This window comes from Nerophis ophidion, linkage group LG14, assembly GCF_033978795.1.
Source record: "Nerophis ophidion isolate RoL-2023_Sa linkage group LG14, RoL_Noph_v1.0, whole genome shotgun sequence".
NCBI lineage: Eukaryota > Metazoa > Chordata > Actinopteri > Syngnathiformes > Syngnathidae > Nerophis > Nerophis ophidion.
Window position 1 is genome coordinate 43,312,846 of NC_084624.1, and position 22,732 is coordinate 43,335,577.

The window sequence follows — 22,732 nt, forward strand, 5'->3', positions numbered from 1 at the left end:
TACTCGGAGTGCCCGAAAAAAAAAAAAAAGGCAAAAGTATATTTTTAAAGCTATGTCCACACTATTTGTGCAGTGTTTCCCACAGCTCAGGCATCTATTTGTGGTGGTGTGGTCGGGCGGCGGGGGGTGGGGTTGTGGAGTGTTTGGTAGCGGCGGCGGCGATGACCAAGAAGAACGCAGAGTTGGAATATAATTACAACACTTTATGTACATATTTATATACATATTTCTATAATATGTAACTACGGGCTCCATTCACAGACAGAGTCCCATTGCTTTTATGAGCGGTCAAGCGAGTCAAAAGCCGGAAAAAAAAAATATATATATATTTTTTTATTTGTGGCGGCCGTAATTCTTTCGTGGCGGGCCGCCACAAATAAATGAATGTGTGGGAAACCCTGATTTGTGTATATGGCACCACTCATACCTACTCAGTGGTCTAGTGGTTAGTGTCCGCCCTGAGATCGGTAGGTTGTGAGTTCAAATCCCGGCCGAGTCATACCAAAGACTATAAAAATGACCTATTACCTCCCTGCTTGACACTCAGCATCAAGGGTTGGAATTGGGGGTTGAATCACCAAAAATTATTCCTGGGCACGGCCACCGCTGCTGCTGACTGCTCCCCTCACCTCCCAGGGGGTGTATTCGTGGGTGATGGGTCCAAAGCAGAGAATAATTTCGCCACACCTCGTGTACTTGGTACTTTAACTTTAAATACGGCTACAGTATTTAAAGAGGAATGTGGTTAACCCTGGACAGATTTGGCACACAAGACAAAACCAGCATGGACATTGCATGAGCAAAACGACCGCAAACGCGCTAATAAACCGGTCCGGATATAAAGATGTACATTTATATGAATATAACACATTTCTTGGCACAAACAAAGGAAGGCCATTGCTCGGGATGCAGTCACATCTTTATTGTGATGGGAGTCATAAAAATGGAGCAGAAGTAAAAGAAAGACATTAGAAAGGACAGTGGGTTCATTGCAAACATGACGCAGCCTTCAATGGGCCGCTGGAACAAATTCATGGCACGGAACAGGACACAAAAAAACCAAATACTCTATAAAGAAAAAAAAGTGGGAGGAGAAACGTCTGCGAGGAAATCCATCGCTGAAACCACGACGATTCATGCACTTCAAATCAGTAGCCTCATAACGACGATAACATTTTCATTCCTCGTCTTTGTGTTAATAGAATACATGTGGTACATTTTCACCTTTTTTGCAAAACAGAAAACGGGATTATTTTTCATACTAAAATATATTATTGTATCAATTCAGCCTACAGTCATGTACACTACAATGTGTAATAAATAACCATCAAAGAAAATACAAAAATAAGACACATAAATATTTAAGAAAAAAAAAAAAAAAAAGTTGTCTAAAGACTAAAACTGTGGAAAAAGTTCTAATACTGGCTTTTGTTAAAACATTAAATGAAACAAGTGGGAGGAAACAACAAATACTGTTAAGGTAAAATGAAGCACAAGAACGTCACGTTGACTGACGTTTGCCACCTGAAGTGCGGGACAGCTCGCCGCCATCTTAACCTGAAGACAAGTGCACAAGTCGGACAAATATAGTTGATGATGTTCAACGTGAGCAAAGATAAAATCCACAGGTGAGTTCAGTGTGCAACATTTTGTCTGCATTAAAAAGCTTCCTCACGTTAATAAAAGCGTCCAACTCAGTAATCAATAAAAGATGATCGCAGGCTGATTATGACACCATCAACTTTGTACTAGTACTTCCTGTCATGCTACATGCCATCTTTGGGATAGTTTATTGTAAAAAACCTTGTAAACTTGAGATCTCGGGGGGAGAAAAATCTCAATGAGCAATTTACTTCTTTACCATTTTTAAAAGCATGACTATTTTGTGTCCTTGGTGGCATGCGGCGGCTGTGGTGGGCAGGCGGTCAAAGGCCAGCCAACGCGGCGCTCGAATCGAGTAACAGACGTAACGAAATAATAGCAATAATACTGTCCAAGCGACAACACTGTTCAATGGCACTTTAACAGCACGCAGGTCTTGCATAAGGCAGGGGGCGCCGGCGTGGAGCAGCTCGACCCGAATGAGGAGTTTGTGTTTTTTTTTCTTCTTCTGCTAGCTTTCTGGTGTCATGACTCCCAGGAACTGCCCCAGTTTGTTTTCCTTAAGGCTAACAGTCTGAAACTGAAAACGCCGGCTAGCGCACAAACGTAACACTGAAGGACTTGACGATGGGTGAGGCGCGTACCCGCAGCGGGAATACCGTAGTGCAGAGCGTTTTTGTTCGTAGAACTCAATAAAATACTGACTTTTAGGAAACTTCATTGGCAATAAAAAGGTCGTAGAAACAAGTCGAGCGAGTTAGTAACCGGGAGCAAACAAAACGACGTTTATAAACATTTGTAACACTGATATTTGCACGGGAAAACAAAAAAAGTTTGTGGAGTTCAGGCACACCCGGCGGTTTCAACACAGTAGTGGACCGTTCTCGTCAAAGTGTCCTGAAGGAATTCGCTCATTTGGCGTTTGTCACAGCTTCGTCCGAGGATCCCTCGCTGTCCGACCAATCCCTGATGTTTTTGTAGGTGCAGTCCGCTGTCTGCTCCAAATTTACAACTGCAGACTCCTCTTTGTCCTCGGTGGATTCCTGCGACTGGTCGTGCTTCAGCTCCACCTCCACAACCCCACATACGAATTCATCCACTTCCATGTCTGCCGCCTCCGCCTTCTTCCCTTTCCCCTCGTCTTTCTTTTCCTCTTCCACCTTCGGCGCCTCTTCTCGCTCGTCTTCCTGCATCACTTCTTGCTCCTCCTCCGGCGCATCTTCTCGCTCCTCCTCCGGCGCCTCCACCTGCGCCTCCACTTGCTCCTCCTCCTCCTCTCCATCCTCCTCGTCCTCGTCCTCGTCATCGTCGTCGAAGTTTCCCTCGTAGATCTCGCACACGCCGTCGTCCACCTGCACCACTCTGACGTCGTCCAAGCACATGGCTTCGTCGTCCTCGCTCTCCCGGCCGTCAGAGTCCAGCTGGGAGATCGGCGTTGGGCCGAAGTTGACCGACGTCGGGCCGAAGCTGTCCAACGTCGGGCCGATGTCCTGGCTGAACGCATCTCTCTTGCAGTAGGAGTAGCGGTGGTTCATGTGCTGCGAGTATGAGCCCGAGTGCGAGAAGCGCTTGAAACACTTGTTACACTGGTAGGGCTTCTCGCCTGAGTGCAGGCGCGAGTGCTCCAGCAGGTGGTGCTTGTGTTTAAAGGCCTTCTTGCAGACCGGGCACTCGTGCGGACGCTTTCCTGCAATATAAGTCAACAGAGAATGTTAAGAGGAAACAGCGGCGTCTTTGGGCAAGGACTACAACTAGAGATGTCCGATAATATCAGACTGCCGAAATTATCGGCGGATAAAAGCTTTAAAATGTGATATCGGTTTCAACAACTAAAATGTATGACTTTTTAAAACGCCGCTGTGTACATGGACGTGGGGAGAATTCTAGTGCGCCAATAAACCTTAAAAGGCACTGCCTTTGCTTTCTGGCCCAATCACATAATATTTACGGCTTTTCACACACACAAGTGAATGCAACATATACTTGGTCAACAGCCATACAGGTCACACTGAGGGTGGCCGTATAAACAACTTTGACACTGTTACAAATATGCGCCACACTGTGAACCCGCACCAAACATGAATGACAAACACATTTCGGGAGAACATCCGCACCATAACACAACATAACAAATACCCAGAACCCCATGTAGCACTAACTATTCCGGGACGCTACAATTTATACCCCCTGCTACCTCCTACCCTCCCACCTCAACCTCCTCATGCTCTCATGTCCCAAATTCCAAGCTGCTGTTTTGAGGCATGTTTAAAAAAAATATTGCACTTTGTGACTTCAATAATAAATATGGCAGTGCCATGTTGGCATTTTTTTTCCATAACTTGAGTTGATTTATTTTGGAAAACCTTGGTTTCTATCTTGCCGATTGTATTGTACCATATGTCCCGGCAAGAAATCTGCGTTCAAAGGACTGCGGCTTATTAGTGATTCCTACAGCCCAAAAAAAGTCTGCGGGCTATAGAGCGTTTTCCGTTCGGGCTCCAGTACTCTGGAATGCCCTTCCGGTAACAGTTTGAGATGCTACCTCAGGAGAGGCATTTAAGTCTCACCTTAAAACTCATTTGTATACTCTAGCCTTTAAATAGACCTCCTTTTTAGACCAGTTGATTTGCCGCTTCTTTTCTTTTCCTTGTGGAGGGGGTCCGGTCCGATGGCCATGGATGAAATACTGGCTGTTCAGAGTCGGGACCCAGGATGGACCGCTCGCCTGTGTATCGGTTGGGGACATCTCTACACTGCTGATCCAACTACGCCTTGGATGGTTTCCTGTGGACGGGACTCTCGCTGCTGTCTTGGATCCGCTTTAAACTGAACTCTTGCGGCTGTGTTGGAGCCACTATGGATTAACTTTCACAGTATCATGTTAGACCCGCTCGACATCCATTGCTTTCGGTCCCCTAGGGGGCTGGGGGGTTACCGACATATGAGGTCCTTTCCAAGGTTCTCATGGTCATCATTGTCACTGGCGTCCCACTGGGTGTGAGTTTTCCTTGCCCTTATGTGGGTTCTTCCGAGGATGTCGTAGTCGGAGTGGTTTGTGCAGTCCTTTGAGACATTTGTGATTTGGGGCTATATAAATAAACATTGATTGATTGATTGATTGATTGTTACATTGTTTAATGCATCCAGCGGGGCACCACAACAAAATTAGGCATAATAATGTGTTAATTCCACGACTGTATATATCGGTATCGGTTGATATCGGAATCGGTAATTAAGAGATGGACAATATCGGATTATCGGACATCTCTAACTACTACTGTGGGGGCGACTTACCGGTGTGTTCGTATTTGTGCCTGAGCAAGGAGCTGCCCTTTTGGAAGACCTTGGAGCAAAGATCGCAGGCATAGACGCCGTTTTCAAGCCGCGCCTTCTTCAGTTCCCTTTGGTCCTCAGCCGCAGACACATCAGAACTTGTGTCAGGCGTCTACGAGAAAGAAAGAATACACGTGAATCTGTTTATTTCATTAGCAAAAAGCAGCACGAACATTGAAATTAGCTAAAGTCCCACAAAGTTCTGTCCAGAGACCCCGGTTATTCAGAAAACAGTGTTTTTACTAGAGCTGGGCGATATGACCTTTTTTTAATATCTCAATATTTTTAGGCCATATCACGATACACCATATATGATGCATATAATCACAGCAGTATAATGATTCTATGTGTCTACATTAAAACATTCTTCTTCATACTGCATTAATATATGCTCATTTTAAACTTTCATGCAGAGAGGGAAATCACAACTAAGTCAATTGACCAAAATTGTATTTGTTAAACAGGTATTAAGCAGTCACGCAAACATAACTGTCAAATAAAAATGAGCTGCATAATAGGAAATTAAATCGCTATGTGGGAGGTCACTGTGGACGTTATCTCCTTATGTTGTTGACTGTTTCATACGGTGTTGATGTGGAAATGGTTGCCTCGGCATTTTGTTGGTGTGGCACAGAATGGAGATGTTGAGATGCGGAGCAAGCACTCTTCATTCTCTAGCAGATGACTTTTCAAATGATGCTACATATTAGCAGTAATGCTACTTTTGTAGCAACGCTTTTGCCCCACAATTGACAAATTACGGTTGTCTGTTCAACATACTACCACTTGAAGCCAAACCACCGGCAGACGATGGATCCCCTGCTGTTTTTCTTGGGAATTAATTCTTCCTTCATTTGTTACCAGATTCGCACCTTCTTTCTCTTGTATTACCCACTCGCACCCCAACTAATGTTACCCATGCTGCTACATCTCTGCTCCTCGAGGGCGTATACGTATGTGACGTATGTAAGAAGGTGCGCTTGCTGTCTGTGAGAAGCAGAGGCAAGAAAGAATAAGAAGAGCCTGTAGTGTAATGCCAGCAGCTGAAAGCAACTGCGTGAGAACGTATACTCGAATATCACAATATAATCTTTTTCTATATCGCAAAGAGACAAACCTAGGGGTGTGACGGTACGTGTATTTGTATTGAACCGTTTCGCTACGGGGGTTTTGGTCCGGTTCGGAGGTGAATCGAACGAGTTTGTTAGCTAAAGTCTTAACAAGCTGCTCTGCTTTCTGCCTATGTCTGAGCACCCAGCATTTTCCCGCCCACACAACCATCTGATTAGTTACATACAAAGCCAATCAGCAGTGCGTATTCAGAACGCATGTTGTCAATGCTTCAGAGTCGAGCAGATATGTGTTTAGCAGCAGACATCGTACTCTCCCCAAATTATAAAAAACACTTCCCAGTCACAATTACTACTAGCATCACTATTAAACTGCAGCTCAGCTCGCTCGCAGTTCTGGCTTGTGGTGAAGGCTAATTAGCTTTTAACGTAATGTTAGCTCATTTTGCTGTGTGTGTGCGCGCGCGTGTGTGTGTGTGTGCGTGTGTTAGGGGCAGCAAAGCCCTGTCTGTCTGTTATTTCACATGAACTAACATGAAGTCCATATGGTGTTCAGGGATGAATAGTCTCTCCTATTGCTATTGTACAATTTTTTCAGCTATAGTTATATTAATCATTAGTAATGTAGCAGCCTAGTTTTGAATGGCAGGGTCCCTGCTATCACATGTTGACAAAAATATAACATTTACATAATAAAAGTCAACTACAGGCTTCCCAAATGCTGTAATAAATTAAGCATGATGAGTTGACTTGAAACTGTTAAATGTTGCACTTTTTATAATCAAAGCAACAACTTGAAGCAGTTTAATGTGGATTAATGTGGGCAGAATTATTATAGTGTTCCCAATGTTAAAATGATAGTCATTGTTTACAAATTTGGTAAATAAATAACCAAAAAATGTATATTTTGTTGTTTTCTTACTATAACGAAAATGAACCGAACCGTGACCTCTAAACCAAGGTGCGTACCGAACCGAAATTTTTGTGTACCGCTACACCCCTATATATCGCCCAGCCCTAGTTCTTACCTTGTGTCCGTTGAGGACAACCGTCTTGGCTGCGTTGTCGGTTGTGGCGGCGTAGGTGTAGGTTAGCTGCGGGATGAGGATGGTTCGCTTGGCTGAAGTGTTGAGGGAGCCCATGCAGCCCACTGTGCCCTGACCGGCGATGGCCATCAGGGTGGGCATCTGCGAGGCAGGGACGATGTTGCGGGTCTGAGGTGTGGCTACGTAGACCGTGCGCCCACCGACCTGCTCTTTCCGCAGGCAGGCCATGTTGAGAGGCTGCGGTGGCTTCTTGGCAGGAGGCGGGTCTTCCGGCACGGCTCGAACCTGTTTCGGAAGGGAAAGGTCCAAAGGTTCTGCTTGGGAGTCCGGAGCCTCCGGGTCCTCCGGCTCACTTTTGACAATGACCAGGTCGCTGGGGTTGAGGCTTAACGACGAGGAATCGGATGGGGAAGCACTTCCACACTCCAATGAGGCTTTGGCATCCTCCTGTCTCTGTCCACTCTGATTGCAAGAATCCAACTCAGACTTTGGCGGTAGAATCGGTTTGATTTCATCCATGTCACTGTTTTTCTTGCCAGTGTTCATCTTGACAAACCATTTCCTAACCACGTCCACAGGAATACTGACAGAGTCTGAGATCTTCTCCAGATCTTCCTTGCTAGGGTTGGCGTTGGAGGCAAAGTAGCTCTTGAGGAGCGACAGGAGGTCGTCCACGGGAGGTTCCTGAAGAGTCACCCCTGCCTCACTGAGAAGATCGGCAAAGGAAGGGTCCAGAGTGGCAGAGTCCACGGCATCACTATTGGCCGCCTTGTGGTGCTGGAGCAAGTGCAGCGCCTCCAGATTTTCAGGACAGTCGTCGCAAAGTAAACAAGCATTGGCGCCATCAGCTTGGGGATGGTCAACCTCTTCCGTCTTTATGGTCTTTTCCATCTGCTGGTTTGGTTCTGTTTCTGTGACAAGCATTGACTCAGGTTCTTCCTTGACGCGGCTGAGGTCTATTTTTGGAGTGGGTGGTTTGTCCGTTTTAGTGGGGGTAGGGGCGGCGGCGATCGGGGTAAGAGGAGTGAGGGGGAGGTTGTTTTTAACAAAAACCGACATGGGCTGGGTAGAGGCCGTGGTGGCGGGTGCCGGACCGATGCTGTAGTTGATGATGATCTTGGTGGTGCCGTCATGGTCCACGAAAGCGGGCAGACTGATGATCTGCTGCTGAGGCTGCAACACGGTGCCGTTGGTCGTACCCAGCACCTGCCTGAGCACATTCCCATCCATGGCCACTTTCAGAACGTTCTGCAGATCATTCACGTTAATGTTGAGTGGTTGCCCCAGGCCCATGGTGGGCAGAACCATGGCCACGCCCTGAGGCAGCGCAGCAGGGGCCGCTGCTGGCTGTGAGGTCGCCGTATTCGCCACCCCAGCCGGTGCGGCCATGGGCGGCTTGCAGGAATGTTCCACTGGTTCTGATTTGATCTGAGTGACGGGTAGCTGTTCTTGGAGAGGTTTGCTATCAGGCTTCTCTTTGAGGGCCGGGCGTACCGGGGCGATGGCGACTCGCATGGCGGTGGAGTTGGCGACGGGCAACTTTGTGGCTTTGTGAGCAACGCCGTTTGGCGTGACTGCTCGCACACACTTCTTGCTGCTTATATGGGAACTGTATGAGCCCGAGTGGGAGAACCTCTTCTTGCAATTTGAGCATTCGTACGGTTTCTCTCCTGGAAACGACACATGCAGAAGTCACTGTTAAACACACAATTGTATTATTTTCCCAAAGCAGGTGGGTTGCATTCCAGTGTTAATTTTAACAGCAGTTTTTGATTTAGTTTTAGTCATAGTTTTCTGATGAACAACTATTTTAGTTTTAGTCATTTTTCAGTCATCTAAATTAGTTTTGTTTCAGTCGACTAAATTCCTCAGCATTTTAGTCGACTAAAATTACAGGAAATTTAGTCGACTTAACAAGTATAAAAGATAACGCATCTTTGAAGTTGTCGTGATACCACTTGTATTAAGGTAAATGACTTTACACCGTAATAGTTTAGTTCCACACTGTGCCACGGCGAGATACAGTCTGGTGTGCCGTGAGAGATGATCTAATTTCACCTATTTGGGTTAAAAATATTTTTTGCAAACCAGTAATTATAGTCTGAAAATTATGTGTTGTTGTTGTTGAGTGTTGGTGTTGTCTAGAGCTCAGCAGAGTAAGCGTGTAATACTCAGTAGGTGGTGGCCGGTAGCTAATTGCTTTGTCGATGTCTAAAACAGTGGGAGGCAGGGAGCAGGTAAAAAAACGTGTCTAGTGCTTAAACCAAAAATAAACAAAAGGTGAGTGTCCCAAAGAAAAGGCATTGAAGCTTAAGGAAGGCTCTGCAGAACAAAACTAAATTGGCTACAAATTAAAAACAGAATACTGGACGACAGCAAAGACTCACTGTGGAGCAAAGACAATGTATATCCGAACAATCAACAATGTCCCCACGAAGAAGGATGAAAACAACTGAAATATTCTTGATTGCTAAAACAAAGTAGTTGGGGAAATATCACTCAAAGGAAGACATGAAAATACCAAAAAAAATAATAAAAGCCACCAAAATAAGAGCGCAAGACAAAAACTAAAACACTACACAAAGGAAAACGGCTAATAAATGATAAATGGGTTGTACTTGTATAGCGCTTTTCTACCTTCAAGGTACTCAAAGCGCTTTGACACTACTTCCACATTTACCCATTCACACACACATTCACACACTGATGGAGGGAGCTGCCATGCAAGGCGCCAACCAGCACCCATCAGGAGCAAGGGTGAAGTGTCTTGCTCAGGACACAACGGACGTGACAAGGTTGGTTCTAGGTGGGAATTGAACCAGTGACCCTCGGGTTGCGCACGGCCACTCTTCCACTGCGCCACGCCGTCCAAATAAGTCAAGCTGTGATGTGACAGGTGGTGTACAGTACACCTACTTGGAGACAAGAGCTATAGTGATCCATGCTTGGTTATGCTTCCAACAATTGCGTCGACAACTCTTTACTGTCAATCAAGTTTCGTTTTTTTAATCATTTCTGTTGGTGGTGTGCCTCCGGAATTTTTCAACACAAAAATGTGCCTTGGCTCAAAAAAGGTTGAAAAACACTGACTTAGCATATATAGAATACGGTGCATCACATTATTTCAGAATCAATTCAGGCTAAGAGACTTATTAGCTCACATACTGCTGCCATACTAGTGAAGTGAAATGAAGTGAATTACATTTATATAGCGCTTTTCTCTAGTGACTCAAAGCGCTTTTACATAGTGAAACCCAATATCTAAGTTACATTTAAACCAGTGTGGGTGGCACTGGGAGCAGGTGGGTAAAGTGTCTTGCCCAAGGACCCAAAGGCAGTGACTAGGATGGCGGAAGCGGGAATCGAACCTGCAACCCTCAAGTTGCTGGCACGGCCGCTCTACCAACCGAGCTATGCCGCCCGAAGTCCATAGCCTGGTCACCTCTCGCCTGGACTCCTGCAACTCTCTCCTGTTTGGTATCACTTCACAAACTTCAGTTTCTCCAGAACTCTGCTGCCCCGCATAATCACCAGAACCCCTTCAATTCAGCTCATCACCCCTCTTCTGCAGCAACTCCACTGGCTACCTATCAAACATCGTATCCACTTTAAAATAATTCTCCTCACTTTCAAAGCCATCCATAACCTCTCTCGGTCATATCTCTCCAACCTGCTCCACGTCAACAAGCCCTCACTCACGTTCCCTGATATTTTCTTCATCCATTCATTTATCTCACTGTCCCCTTATTTAAACTGTCCTCCCTAGAGATGGGTCCGGCAACACCGATGCATCGGCGCATGCGTCGAGCTTATAGAGCAAAACCCGGTGCGCATATCGCTTTTCGAAAGTCGGTCACGTGACCGATACATGAACTGTGTCGCACTGAAGACTGCGCGCCAAACTGTGTTTATAAGGAAGTGCATCTGTCAACGAGATGCTGCTGCCAACAGAATCACTGCACTTCTGTCATTGGTCATTTGTAATGGATCGTCGTCTGAGATCATTTCCGCCATGTGGGAATATTTTGATCATATATTGGAAAAAAAGGTACTTGTGTTCATTTCCTTGACATTTCATCCTGTTCTCTCAAAGTTTCTACTCGATCTGTTAGTAGGGCTGTAACGGTAAATGTGTTTGTGTTGAATCGTTTCTGTAGCTCAGTTGGTTGAGTGGAGGGCTGTAAATCCTCATGGTGAGTTTCTTAGGGCACTGGTTCAAATCCAGCTCGATGATCACTAATTACGTTTTTACCATGAATTGATTAACGTGGACCCCGATTTAAGCAAGTACTGTACTGTGCAATCTACTAATAAAAGAATCAATCAATCAACAGTGTGTATTTAGAGCGCATGTTAAAAAAATTTAAAAAAATTCGCAGTCCACAAATATTCTCATTCACAACACGTCCTCTTAGATTACCATCTTATGATACATGTTCACATTATTTATTGACTGTATCTAAAAAAAAATTAATAAATATTTTTATTTAAATTAAGATATGAAATAATCCTAAATGAAATACAATGACTTGGTTTATATTATTGTATATACTAGTTCAGTGGTTCAGTGGTTCTCAACCTTTTTTCAGTGAACATTTTTTTAATTCAAGTACCCCCTAATAAGAGCAAAACATTTTTGGTTGAAAAAAAAGAGATAAAGAGTTGTAAACTACAGCACTATTTCATCAGTTTCTGATTTATTAAATTGTATAACATCGCAAAATATTGCTCATTTGTAGAGGTCTTTCTTGAACTATTAAGAAAAAGATATAAAATTAACTAAAAATTTGTTGAAAATTAAACAAGTGATTCAATTATAAATAAAGATTTCTACACATAGAAGTAATAATCAACTTAAAGTGCCCTCTTTGGGGATTTTAACAGAGATCCATCTGAATTTATGAACTTAATTCTAAACATTTCTTCACAAAAAAAGAAATCTTTAACATCAATATTTATGGATCATGTCCACAAAAAAAATCTAGCTGTCAACACTGAATATTCCATTGTTGCATTTCTTTTCACACTTTATGAACTTACATTCATATTTTGTTGAAGTATTATTCAATAAATACCGTATTTCCTTGAATTGCCACAGGGTATATAGTATGCGCCTGCCTTGAATTACTGCTGGGTCAAACTCGCTTCCCAAAATAATAAGCCCATGCTTAGTATTACCGCCGGGTCAAACTCGTTCAACGCGAGTGACACTTCCCCTGTCATCATTTTCAAAATGGAGGAGGCTGATTTCAATACCGGTAATTGGAAATCGCATACAGGGAAGATTAAGAGCTATTCAGTAGGGTTTAAGATCCAAGCTTACATCACACTCAAATTTTTACTGCATACCTTTGGTAAGTGCCAGAGTGAGAAGAGGTTTTAAAATAATTAGCGCATGCTTACTTTTACCGCATGCCTTTGGTAAGCGCAGGAGTGAGAAGAGCTTATAAATGGATTAGCGCAGCGGCGGCAATTCAAGGAAATACGGTATATTTATAAAGGATTTTTGAATTGTTGCTATTTTTAGAATGTTTTTAAAAAATCTGACGTACCCCTTGGCATACCCTCAAGTACACCCATGGGTATGTGTACCTCCATTTGAGAACCACGGACTTAGACTCAATATCCCTCTTCAAATCAAGACTCAAAACACAGCTATTCCTGACTGCTTATAATGTATATGTTCCCTCTTGACTGCACTTAAATGTAGAATATATTTATACTATTCATATATTATATATACCGTATTTCCTTGAATTGCCGCAGGGCATATAATATGCGCCTGCCTTGAACTACTGCCGGGTCAAACTCGCTTCGCAAAATAATAAGCGCATGCTTAGTATTACCGCCTGGTCAAACTCGTAATGTCACGAGTGACACTTCCCCTGTCATCATTGGAGGAGGCTGATTTCAATACCGGTAATTTGAAAACGCATAAAGGGAAGAAGATTAAGAGCTGTGATGTAAGCTTGGACCTTAAATCCTACTGAATATATTCATTTGGATTTAAGGTCCAAGCTTACATCACACTTGAATTTTTACTGCATGCCTTTGGTAAGTGCCGGAGTGAGAAAAGGTTTTAAAATAATTAGCACCCTGGCGGCAATTCAAGGAAATAGGGTATGGGGCTTCACGGTGGCAGAGGGGTTAGTGCGTCTGCCTCACAATACGAAGGTCCTGCAGTCCTGGGTTCAAATTCAGGCTCGGGATCTTTCTGTGTGGAGTTTGCATGTTCTCCCCGTGACTGCGTGGGTTCCCTCCGGGTACTCCGGCTTCCTCCCACTTCCAAAGACATGCACCTGGGGATAGGTTGATTGGCAACACTAAATTGGCCCTAGTGTGTGAATGTGAGTGTGAATGTTGTCTGTCTATCTGTGTTGGCCCTGCGATGAGGTGGCGACTTGTCCAGGGTGTACCCTGCCTTCCGCCCGATTGTAGCTGAGATAGGCGCCAGCGCCCCCCGCTACCCCAAAAGGGAATAAGCGGTAGAAAATGGATGGATGGATGGAGGGTATGGTATGTATTATTATTGTCCATTGTGAGCGAATGGTGGTGCTGAATTTCCCCCAGGGATCAATAAAGTACTTTCTATTCTATTCACTGTAATCATCTTAGCTTATTTATCTTTGTAGTTATTGTCGTTTTTATCCAATTTGATTTTATTGTTTTGATTTTGTACGGTGTCCTTGAGTGCCCAGAAAGGCGCCTCATAAGTAAAATGTATTATTATTATTATTACTATGAATTAAAGCCTCAGAATTATTTAGTTATTTACCGAATGTGCATTCAATAGTGTGTTATGCAACAGAGTGGATCGTCCGCCATTTGATTTAAGCTCCGTGCACGGCAAGACAACGTGTTCACTTGCTCCGAGCAGAATGAAATACTTGGAATAACTGAACGGGAAAAATGTAAATGGAATATAAACATGTATTTGACTCTCTCAATTCTTAATATTAAGAATGTAACGATTATTCCCACACACAACATTGTATATATGAACCGTTTCACACTTGAGCGCACAACAGCTGACCCGGACATTGGAAAGTTCTCTTGCCGTCTTGAGGTGTGTAGTACCCGAAAAAGCTGCAGTCGCGCGTTTCCTTCACTTAAGGTGTTCATGTGTGATTTCCACAAGCGTCTGTACATGTAGAAGAAGGAGAAACACGGACATGTCTGGATGACTCGCCTCCATTTTTCCTAGTGGCTAGCGCTGGTTGTTGTGAAGCTGGCTGTGGCGCGTTCTTTCTGACGTCACTTCCTGTGAGGGGCGCGGTCTTTCTGACTTCACTTCCTCTTCAAAGTTGTTGTTTTTTTCTCTCTCCAAAACCTTTATTTATAATATTCAACATTTACCCTACTTGCCAACCTTGAGACCTTATATAATATATATATACACATATAATAATTTTTTAAAAATCGATTAAAAAAACCTTTTTATTTTTATTTTTATCAATCCAACAAAACAATACACAGCAATACCATAACAATGCAATCCAATTCCAAAACCAAACCTGACCCAGCAACACTCAGAACTGCAATAAACAGAGCAATTGCGAGGAGACACAAACACGATACATCCATCCATTTTCTACCGCTTATTCCCTTTCGGGGTCGCGGGGGGCGCTGGCGCCTATCTAAGCTACAATCGGGCGGAAGGCAGGGTACACCCTGGACAAGTCGCCACTTCATCGCAGGGCCAACACAGATAGACAGACAACATTCACACTCACATTCACACACTAGGGCCAATTTAGTGTTGCCAATCAACTTATCCCCAGGTGCATGTCTTTGGAAGTGGGAGGAAGCCGGAGTACCCGGAGGGAACCCACGCATTCACGGGGAGAACATGCAAACTCCACACAGAAAGATCCCGAGCCTGGATTTGAACCCAGGACTGCAGGACCTTCGTATTGTGAGGCAGACGCACTAACCCCTCTTCCACCGTGAAGCCACAAACACAAACACACAAACACGATACAGAACAAACCAAAAGTAGTGAAACAAAAATGAATATGATCAACAACAGTATCAATATTAGTTATAATTTCAGCATAACAGTGATTAAAAATCGATCATTGACATTATCATTAGACATTTATTAAAAAAAAGAACAATAGTGTCACAGTGGCTTACACTTGCATCGCATCTCATAAGCTTGACAACACACTGTGTCCAATGTTTTCACAAAGATAAAATAAGTAATATTTTTGGTTTGTTTAATAGTTTAAAAAAATTACATTATTGCAATCAATTGATAAAACGTTGTCCTTAACAATTATAAAAGCTTTTTTTGAAATCAACTACTCTGCTAGCATGTCAGCAGACTGGGGTAGATCCTGCTGAAATCCTATGTATTGAATGAATAAAGAATCGTTTTGAGTCGGAAAAATGTCGTTTTTGAATCAAGAATCGAATCGAATCGAAAAAATATATATATTATTGAATCGTGACCCAAGAATCGCTATTGAATCGAATCGTGGGACACCCAAAGATTCACAGCCTTAATATATATATATAGATATATATCTACCGAGGATGTCGTTGTGGTTTGTGCAACCCTTTGAGACACGATTGATTGATATACAATATATAACAAATCCCAATTACCATGTACTATACTGTAATATGATGTTTTTAGTGTGTGTGTGTGTGGGGGTGTGTGTGTGGGGGTGTGGGGGGGGGGGTTGCCCACATATGCGGTCCTCTCCAAAGTTTCTCATAGTCACCATTGTCACTGTCACGGACGTCCCACTGGGTGTGAGTTTTCCTTGCCCTTATGCGGGCTCTACCGAGGATGTCGTTGTGGTTTGTGTTGTGGTTTGTGCAGCCCTTTGAGACACTAGTGATTTAGGGCTATATAAATAAACATTGATTGATTGATTGATATTAGGTGTCCCACAATTCGATTCAATATCGATTCTTGGGGTCACGGTTCGATAATACGATAATATATCGATTTTTTCGATTCGACGCGATTCTCGATTCAAAAACGATATTTTTCCGATTCAAAACGATTCTGTATTCATTCAATACATAGGATTTCAGCAGGATCTACCCCAGTCTGCTGACATGCTAGCAGAGTAGTAGATTAAAAAAAAAAAAGATTTTATAATTATAAAGGACAATGTTTTATCAACTGATTACAATAATGTATATTTGTTTTAACTATTAAATGAACCAAAAATATGACTTATCTTTGTGAAAATATTGGACACAGTGTGTTGTCAAGCTTATGAGATGCGATGCAAGTGTAAGCCACTGTGACACTATTGTTCTTTTTTTATAAATGTCTAATGATAATGTCAGTGAGGGATTTTTAATCACTGCTATGCTGAAATTATCACTAATATTGATACTGTTGTTGATAATATTCATTTTTGTTTCACTACTTTTGGTTTGTTCTGTGTCGTGTTTGTGTCTCCTCTCAATTGCTCTGTTAATTGCAGTTCTGAGTGTTGCTGGGTCAGGCTTGGTTTTGGAATTGGATTGCATTGTTATGGTATTGCTGTGTAGTGGTTTGTTGGATGGATAAAAAAAAAATACAATTATAAAAATATCGATCTTTAAAAAAATGAGAATCGATTCTGAATCGCACAACGTATTCGAATCGATTTTTTTCCCACACCCCTAATATATATATATATATATATATATATATATATATATATAAGGGCAGCACGGTGGGTGAAACAGGGGTTAGTGCATGTGCCTCACAATACAATAATAAGTTCCTGAGTTGTCCTGGGTTCAATCCCTTTCTATGTGGAGTTTGCATGTTCTCCCCGTGACTGCGTGGGTTCCCTCTGGGTACTGCGGCTTCCTCCCACTTCCAAAGACATGCACCTGGGGATAGGTTGATTGGCAACACTAAATTGGCCCAAGTGTGTTAATCTGAGTGTGAATGTTGCCTGTCTATCTGTGTTGGCCCTGCGATAAGGTGGCGACTTGTCCAGGGTGTACCCCGCCTTCCGCCCCGAATGCAGCTGAGATAGGCTTCAGAGACCCCCTGCGACCCCGGACGGGACAAGCGATAGAAAATGTATGTATGTATGTATGTATGTATGTATGTATATATATATATATATATATATATATATATATATATATATATATATATATATATATATATATATATATATATATGTATGTATATATATATATATATATGTATATATATATATATATATATATATATGTATGTGTATATATATATATATATATATATATGTATGTGTATATATATATATATATATATATATATATATACACAGTGGGGCCACCATAATTTACAAATAAATTCTTTAAAATTCCTACAATGTGAATTCCTGGATTTTTTTTGTCCACATTCTGTCTCTCACAGTTGAAGTGTACCTATGATGAAAACTACAGACCTCTGTCCTCATTTTAAGTGGGAGAACTTGCACAATCGGTTGCTGACTAAATACTTATTTGCCCCACTGTATATATATAATTAATCCGTTCATGAATAAGTATATCCGTTCAGCCACCGTGTTCAATGGAGAAGTCTGGTCTAAACAAAATTTGGAGGCAGCATACCCCTTCCCCTTCAAGCTGTCCTGGATGAACTGAAATAATTTTTTCCAATCATTTTGGAACTTGCAAGCGTACTTCTTCTTCTTACTCGTCGTCGCCATGTCTCTTCTTCTGCTTCGTCGTCTTCTTCTGTTCCGATTTCCGCGCTTGACTTCGAGGTTTAACCGTTATTATTGTCCGGCCGGAAACGGCGCCCAGTGAAGGATGCTGTAGCAATATTGTTGTCCGGGTGGACATCGGGAGAAATTCGTGAGAATGGTTTCCCCGGGAGATGACGGGAGGGGCACTGAAATTCGGGACTCTCCCAAGTAAATCGGGAGGGTTGGCAAGTATGACATTTACATACGATCAAAGAAATAATAATAATCAAAACAAGTACAGAAACAGTACAAAAACAGTACGAAACATCGCCAGGCTAAATAAAGCAACTAAAGAAGAATTCAATATATATATATATATATATATATATATATATATATATATATATGTGTGTGTGTGTGTGTGTGTGTGTAAAGTCATAGGCTCACACAAGTTCCGTAAATAATTTTGGTTGTTAGAGGTAGAAAGCGTTGTAAAGTACATTTCTTCTTATTTTTTAAAAGGCACAAAAAATAGGTGGGGGTATTGAGAAACTTACATTTATGAAAATCAATCAATCAATCAATCAATGTTTACTTATATAGCCCTAAATCACTAGTGTCTCAAAGGGCTGCACAAACCACTACGACATCCTCGGTATATACATATATACCAGGGGTTGGCAACCTTCAGCATACAAAGAGCCATTTGAGCCCATTTCTCCCCCAAATAAAACCCAACTAGAGCCGCAAACTCTGTTCGATTCCTAAAATGACAATATCACCACTTATAGTTTAAATACACGTATGCAATAGAATTTATGAAATCAAACACTTGACAACGATTCACTTTTTTTTTCTGGTTCTAAGCAGATCACCAAATTATTATGAACATTCGAAAAAAATACACTGGTCCTTCCCCTAATTAATGAATTTGGAAAAAAAATCAAGTCACGCCAATATAAAACTTAACCAATCGTATAATGAGTTTGCAAAGGTAAAATTCTCTTTTCAATTTTTTTTCTTATACTGTGTAAATCCAAATAGCAACAACTTTAAATCAAAACACAAATTTGTCATGAATATTGTCCGGGATGAAACGACAGAGGCCCTGCTATAGTGATCGAGTGCTTTCACAAGTCCAAAACAGATGGTAAACAGTCCCTGGATGCATGTTACATAAGGTGCAGGTAGCATCAATGTCCTTCTTGTATCTAACCATCACAGTCTTGAAGGGTAATAACAATTAATGATTTTTAAATAAATATTTTTGACTTTGTTCCTCAGTAAGTACCTGTTAGGAAGAGACCATATTTTGACCCAGCAGATGTCGTTCACAACATTATTCTATAGCGCAATTAATTACATAGGAGACAGACACACAATCATTTTGGAAAAAGCTGCAGATTTTTCTGTTATTTTTCTGATTAAAACAAAGTTTCCTACAGGAGTGTCAAGTGGATCATTCACAATTGTTACATCAGAAAGAGAAAATGAGTCAACCCTGTACAACGTAACACCTGATGGAATGGCATCAAATACAATGGCAAATTGTTTGGGAGTCACAGGGACCTTAAAATGGTTGAGATAATATTGGTAATTAAAATGTTGACCTTCCTTATTGAAAAGCTGACTCGCTAAAATAATACCATTCTTGAACCAATTGTTGTGGAAAATAGATTTCCTTTTGTAATATATGTCTTTATTGTTCCAGATGAAGTATTTGGTAGGTGAGAACTTGTGCTTGCAGTAAAGAGACCATGCCAGAAGAGCTTGTTTATGGACGTTTGAAAGAGCAACGGGAATCCTATCAATGTTGTAGTTACACAATTACAACAATTTTAGGCCTCCAAGATTAGAAAATACATGATGAGAAATGAAGTTCCAAATTTGAGGTAGGATCTTTCAAATAGTGTCTTATCCAATTCATCTTGTAGGTGTGGTTTCGTGTAGTGAAATCGAGAGAGTTTAGACCACCCTGATTGTAAATGTTCATTATAACAGACTTCTTAATATAATGAATTTTGTTTTTCCGAAATAAGTCGACAAGTATTTTGTCAATAGTCTTACGTGTTTTTTGGTTTAAATAGCTGCATACGTAAGCCTGGGGATACCTCCCGCTTTGGAGAGTAAGGTTCTGCATTTTAAGGATAAATCTCTCTGCAGTCATTGGTTAAATCTTTTCTTGTTTTTTTCTACAATTGGAGTAAAATCCTGCCCACCCACTCCACCAGACAATTGAGGGACAGCGGAGTTCATACTCCCAACAGGCTCCTTCAGCTTCGTTCCCACGGTGTTCGATTCAAGCACTCCTTCATTCCGCACTCCATCCAACTGTATAATCCCTCGCCATACAGCAATAGATGATGTCTATTACCTGACACCTTCTACAAACCCCGTTTCCATATGAGTTGGGAAATTGTGTTAGATGTAAATATAAACGGAATACAATGATTTGCAAATCCTTTTCAACCCATATTCAATTGAATGCACTACAGAGACAATATATTTGATGTTAAAACTCATAAACTTAATTTTTTTTTTTGCAAATAATAATTAACTCAGAATTTCACAGCTGCAACACGTGCCCAAGTAGTTGGGAAAGGGCATGTTCACCACTGTGTTGTATCACCTTTTCTTTTAACAACACTCAATAAACGTTTGGGAACTGAGGAAACTAATTGTTGAAGCTTTTCAGGTGGAATTCTTTCCCATTCTTGTTTTATGTAGAGCTTCAGTCGTTCAACAGTCCGGGGTCTCCGCTGTTGTATTTTACGCTTCATAATGCGCCACACATTTTCGATGGCCGACAGGTCTGGACTGCAGGCGGGCCAGGAAAGTACCCACACTCTTTTTTTTTTACAAAGCCATGCTGTTGTAACACGTGCTGGATATGGCTTGGCATTGTCTTGCTGAAATAAGCAGGGGCGTCCATGAAAAACACGGCGCTTAGATGGCAGCATATGTGTTCTTCCAAAACCTGTATGTACATTTCAGCATTAATGGTGCCTTCACAGATGTGTAAGTTACCCTTGTCTTGGGCACTAATGCACCCCCATACCATCACAGATGCTGGCTTTTGAACTTTGCAGTCTGGATGGTTCGCTTCCCCTTTGGTCCGGATGACACGATGTCGAATATTTCCAAAAACAATTTGAAATGTGAACACGTCAGACCACAGAACACTTTTCCACTTTGCATCAGTCCATCTTATATAATCTCGGGCCCTGGATGTTGTTGATAAATGGCTTTCGCTTTGTATAGTAGAGCTTTAACTTGCACTTACAGATGTAACGACAAACTGTATTTAGTGACAGTGGCTTTTTGAAGTGTTCCTGAGCCCATGTGGTGATGTCCTTTAGAGATTGATGTCGGTTTTTGATACAGTGTCATCAGAGCTAGCAAAGGTCACGGTCAATCAATTTTTGTTTCCGGCCATGCCGCTTACGTGGAGTGATTTTTCCAGATTCTCTGGACCTTTTGATGATATTATGGACCGTAGATGTTGAAAACCCTACATTTCTTGCAATTGCACTTTAAGAAACATTGTTCTTAAACTGTTTGACTATTTGCTCACCCAGTTGTGGACAAAGGGGTGTACCTCACACCTTCCTTTCTCGTGAAAGACTGAGCATTTTTTGGGAAGCTGTTTTTATACCCAATCATGGTACCCACCTGTTCCCAATTAGCCTGCACACCTGTGGGATGTTCCAAATAAGTGTTTGAGGAGCATTCCTCAACTTTATCAGTATTTATTGCCACCTGTCCCAACTTCTTTGTCACATGTTGCTGGCATCAAATTCTATAGTTAATGATTATTTGCAAAAAAAACCAACATGTTTATCAGTTTGAACATCAAATATGTTGTCTTTGCAGCATATTCACCTGAATATTGTTGAGATCCGCTTTTTGGATCCTCCACATATTATTGTTTATTGTTCCATTTTTATTTTCACTCTCCATCTGATCCTATTATTTCCTGTTTTAGTCGGTCACCATGGTTACTCATCAGTTCACCTGCTGCTCACGCCCCGCACACCTGCTACAGATAATCACCGTCACTTTATAAGCCGTCCTCTTTTGTTTGTTCAGCCTGGGTTCATAATTTGCTTTTACGCAACAAGCTACGCCTGCACTCTACATCGTATGTATATTCTCGCTAGCTTTTCACGCTCAGCCATTTGTTTATTCCAACTCTCATGCTGTATGTTTTGTTTTTCTCTTTAATTTGTCTATGTGCCAGTTTAGTTCTCATTTTTGTATATCCTAGCTTTTATGCTAGCGTCCTTTGTTTGTTTTATTCTACTAGCTCTAGCATTTTTGTTATATAGCTCTTTTTGTTATTTAATAAATCCATTTATAACATACCTTTGCTGTGTTCCGCCGCCGCCGCCACATGATGTGTCCTCGGTGGATTCGGGGACACGCGACCAGGCGGCCCTCCACCATGGCCTCCCTCCGCCCTCCCTTCGTCTGTGGACTTTTTTTTTTTTTTTCTTCTTGTTGTGGGGAGGGGGTTCTAGTTCTTCTTTGCAATTTTTGTTTTTGAGACATCTGGTATCTGTCTTTTGTTGGGGGGGAATACTGTTGCGATCTGCTGCTCAGATCTTCACATGTTTGTTTTTTCATTCTCAGTCTGACCCGTTTATTTCCTGTTTTTGTCCATCACTATGGTTACACATCAGTCCACCTGTTAGTCTCGCCCCGCACACCTGCTACTAATTTTAACCCTCCTATTTAAGCTCACCTTTTCTGTTTACTCATTCTCGGATCCTAATTTGCCCACGCGCAACAGTGACGACTCATCATTCCATGTATGTATTTTCTCGCTAGCTCTCACGCTAAGCCACTTTATTTTCCAGCTTTCATGCTGAATGTTTTTGTTTACTTTTTTGTGTGCTCGTACCAAGTTTTAGTTTTCCTTGTGTTTTATCCTAGCTTTCACGCTAGCGTCTTTTGTTTACATTTTCTCTTTACACCAGTGTTTTTGTTCATAGCCTTTTATTATTTAATAAATCCATTTATAACATACCTTTGCTGTGTTCTG

At 41.9% G+C, this 22,732-nt stretch overlaps 1 protein-coding gene across 2 annotated transcripts in view; it reads right to left on the reverse strand.

Annotated features, from left to right (window-relative positions):
* Window positions 1-901: 901 nt before the first annotated feature.
* The window catches only part of LOC133568710 (zinc finger E-box-binding homeobox 1-like), a 135,476-nt gene continuing 113,645 nt past the window's right edge, over window positions 902-22,732 (reverse strand). For both annotated transcript variants that reach the window (XM_061920810.1, XM_061920811.1), the window contains exons 6-8: window positions 7,034-8,721; window positions 4,897-5,047; window positions 902-3,289 (exon numbers count right to left, since the gene is read on the reverse strand). In XM_061920810.1, the coding sequence (XP_061776794.1) occupies window positions 2,514-3,289; window positions 4,897-5,047; window positions 7,034-8,721 (2,615 nt within the window). In that variant the 3' untranslated portion in view covers window positions 902-2,513. The remainder of the gene's footprint in view (window positions 3,290-4,896; window positions 5,048-7,033; window positions 8,722-22,732) is intronic.